This window comes from Hydra vulgaris, chromosome 09 (assembly GCF_038396675.1).
Source record: "Hydra vulgaris chromosome 09, alternate assembly HydraT2T_AEP".
Taxonomy (NCBI): Eukaryota; Metazoa; Cnidaria; class Hydrozoa; order Anthoathecata; family Hydridae; genus Hydra; species Hydra vulgaris.
Window position 1 is genome coordinate 44,790,001 of NC_088928.1, and position 2,500 is coordinate 44,792,500.

At 30.3% G+C, this 2,500-nt stretch overlaps 1 protein-coding gene across 1 annotated transcript in view; it reads left to right on the top strand.

Annotated features, from left to right (window-relative positions):
- The window catches only part of LOC100206283 (uncharacterized), a 156,928-nt gene that overhangs the window by 86,318 nt on the left and 68,110 nt on the right, over positions 1 to 2,500 (top strand). The window contains exon 7 of the mRNA XM_065805859.1: positions 1 to 907. This exon is cut by the window's left edge and continues 640 nt beyond it. Within this exon, the coding sequence (XP_065661931.1) occupies positions 1 to 907 (907 nt within the window). The remainder of the gene's footprint in view (positions 908 to 2,500) is intronic.

Consider the following 2,500-nt stretch of genomic DNA (forward strand, 5'->3'; position numbering starts at 1 on the left):
TTAAGTCGCGCAAGGCTTGGAATGTACATTATAGGAAATATAAACTATTTCGAAGCGAAACCAGATAAATCCATTTGTCACTGGACTGATACTTTAACAAAACTTAAGGAACCTTGTGAATCAGATACAAGCCAAGAAATTTATTTAAATGCGGATGAACATCATTACTCTGGTCCACGGCTTGGGAATAAATTACCGATTTGTTGTCCAGTTCATCGAGGAAAAACAATTCATTATGCTGAATCTGTGCAACAACTAAATCTTAATTTCTGTCAAGAAATGTGCTCACATACGTTACCTTGTACACATCCTTGCGGTTTTCCTTGTCACTTTTTAAATAAGGATAATCACAATACCTTATGTTCTGTACAAATCACTCCGCCTCCTTGTGAAATTCACATGAAAGATTTGACTTGTCGTGATGTGTACCTAAACATTGGAAAAATGTTTAATTTAGGAATTGGTGAAGCTCTTAAGAATTACAAATGTCCTGAAGTAGTGTCTGTTCAACTTCCTTGTACGCATAGCACTAAAATGAAATGTTGGGAAGAAAATGAAATAGCAGAAGGTAAAAGGAGTTACCCAGAATGCAAGCAGTTAGCCCATAACCCTTATGTATATCAAAAATGTCGCCATGAGTTAACTGTACTTTGTGTTGTATATGATGAATGCATGAAAGATCCATCTAAAGTTAAACCATGTAAATTTAATTTAACATATAACCCACCTTGCACCCATTTAGTGACAATACCGTGTTATCTTAAACAGCAGTATGAAGATAGCTCTGTAAGGTTTCATTGCAATCAAAAAGTGGACATAAATTTACCCAGATGTGGACACAAAGCTAATGTGTCTTGTGATGTATCTCAAACTCTTAACAACTGGTCTGGGGAATCAAGTAAAACAGGTAAACTTAAATCTTTATATTAAGAGTAATTTTTTAATTCTCTATATGTAAAAGAACATAACAAAAAGGTAACATTTTATTAATATTACCAGGGTTAATGAATTACTGGATTAAAATATTTTTCTAATTACTCTGCATACTGATACAGTGCTTATTTATAAAAACAAGGGCAGAAAAAAAAAAATTAAAAAAGCAATGAGTAACATGATATTAAATACTAGTGTTAACTATAAAAACTTAAGCAATACAAAGCTAATCTAAAGTCTTCAAGGAATTAATATAGTTTTTTTATAAGACATTTATCAATACTTGAAAGTTTTTTTTTTTTTTGCAAGTCTTTTATTTCACAGAAATTTCTAAGCAGGAAATTTCTAAGTATTCTAAGCAGGTTACGCCTAGGAAATTATGGTATAATAAGAAACTAGCTGACTTAAACTTCTGTCAGTAAAAACTTAATCGTGGGGTTTACAACCTATTTTAATGTTCTTAAAAGTTTTTTAGATATTAACTATGATTCACAATAAGCAATTACCAAAACTTTAGCAATATTTCTTACTTTCTTGCTCCTAATATATTTTTCTTTAATGTGAATTATGATTTTTTTAGTATGAGTACTGTATCTGTAAGGCCTTTTATAATCCATTTTTACCAATGAGAGTTGAATAAAAATAGAATAGAAATCTTGAAAATGAAAAAAATATCTCATTTGATAAAGTCAAAGAATCAACATAAACTTAAAAAGATATTCATAAAAAAAAAGGATGAAAGTTTAAGATGGTTTTTTTTAGAAAAGGTTGAGTTTTTGAGCACAAAAACATCTAATCCTTAGACATAATAAAAAAAGAAATGACATTAGCCAAGACAGGCAAGGATGGTGGTTTTTTAGCAATATTTGTATCCATTTTATAAATTTCTTTGATATCATGGTAACCTCTTTGTGTCAAATAATATATTGCCAACCTGATGCCAACCTCTAACAGTTTGAGGTTGACAATAAATTGCTGACCTCATTTTTCCTAGTTTCGAGTGTTGGGCTTATAATAGTCAGAACTAAGCATATCAAACAACAGAAATTCTGATGAAGTTTTTGCTTTCTCCTCTAATGTTAACTCATCATCTAGCAAAGCTAGAGATGTTTTCATTGAATCCAAAAATGTTTATACTGGGACTCTAATACAGCATCAACAGAACATTGGGTTTGTACATACATTCTTGTACAGATGCATTTGAATTATGGCTGCAATTTCAAGAAAGCTTTGATGAGCATCCTCAGATTGTAGATACCACTTCGTATAAAAGCAAGCAATAAATTTTGTTATAAGCCTAATTTCAGTTTTTAGTTTATCATTTTCCCAAACAAACATAAGTTGATTGGATAAAAGTTGAAGCTTTAGATAATAAATTGCTTTTCCTGGAAATCTTGCATGATAAATAGCACCAGTTTTTCTTTTATAGATTTTTTTTATCGACATAAGCTCTGCAAAATGTCAATGATTTATTAGCTGCCTTTTTTAAAAGACTTTTTTAAAACATTTTTTGAGCTTTTTGAAAAGAGGATTATCAGATCCATTAATTTTGCCATTGGTCATTATC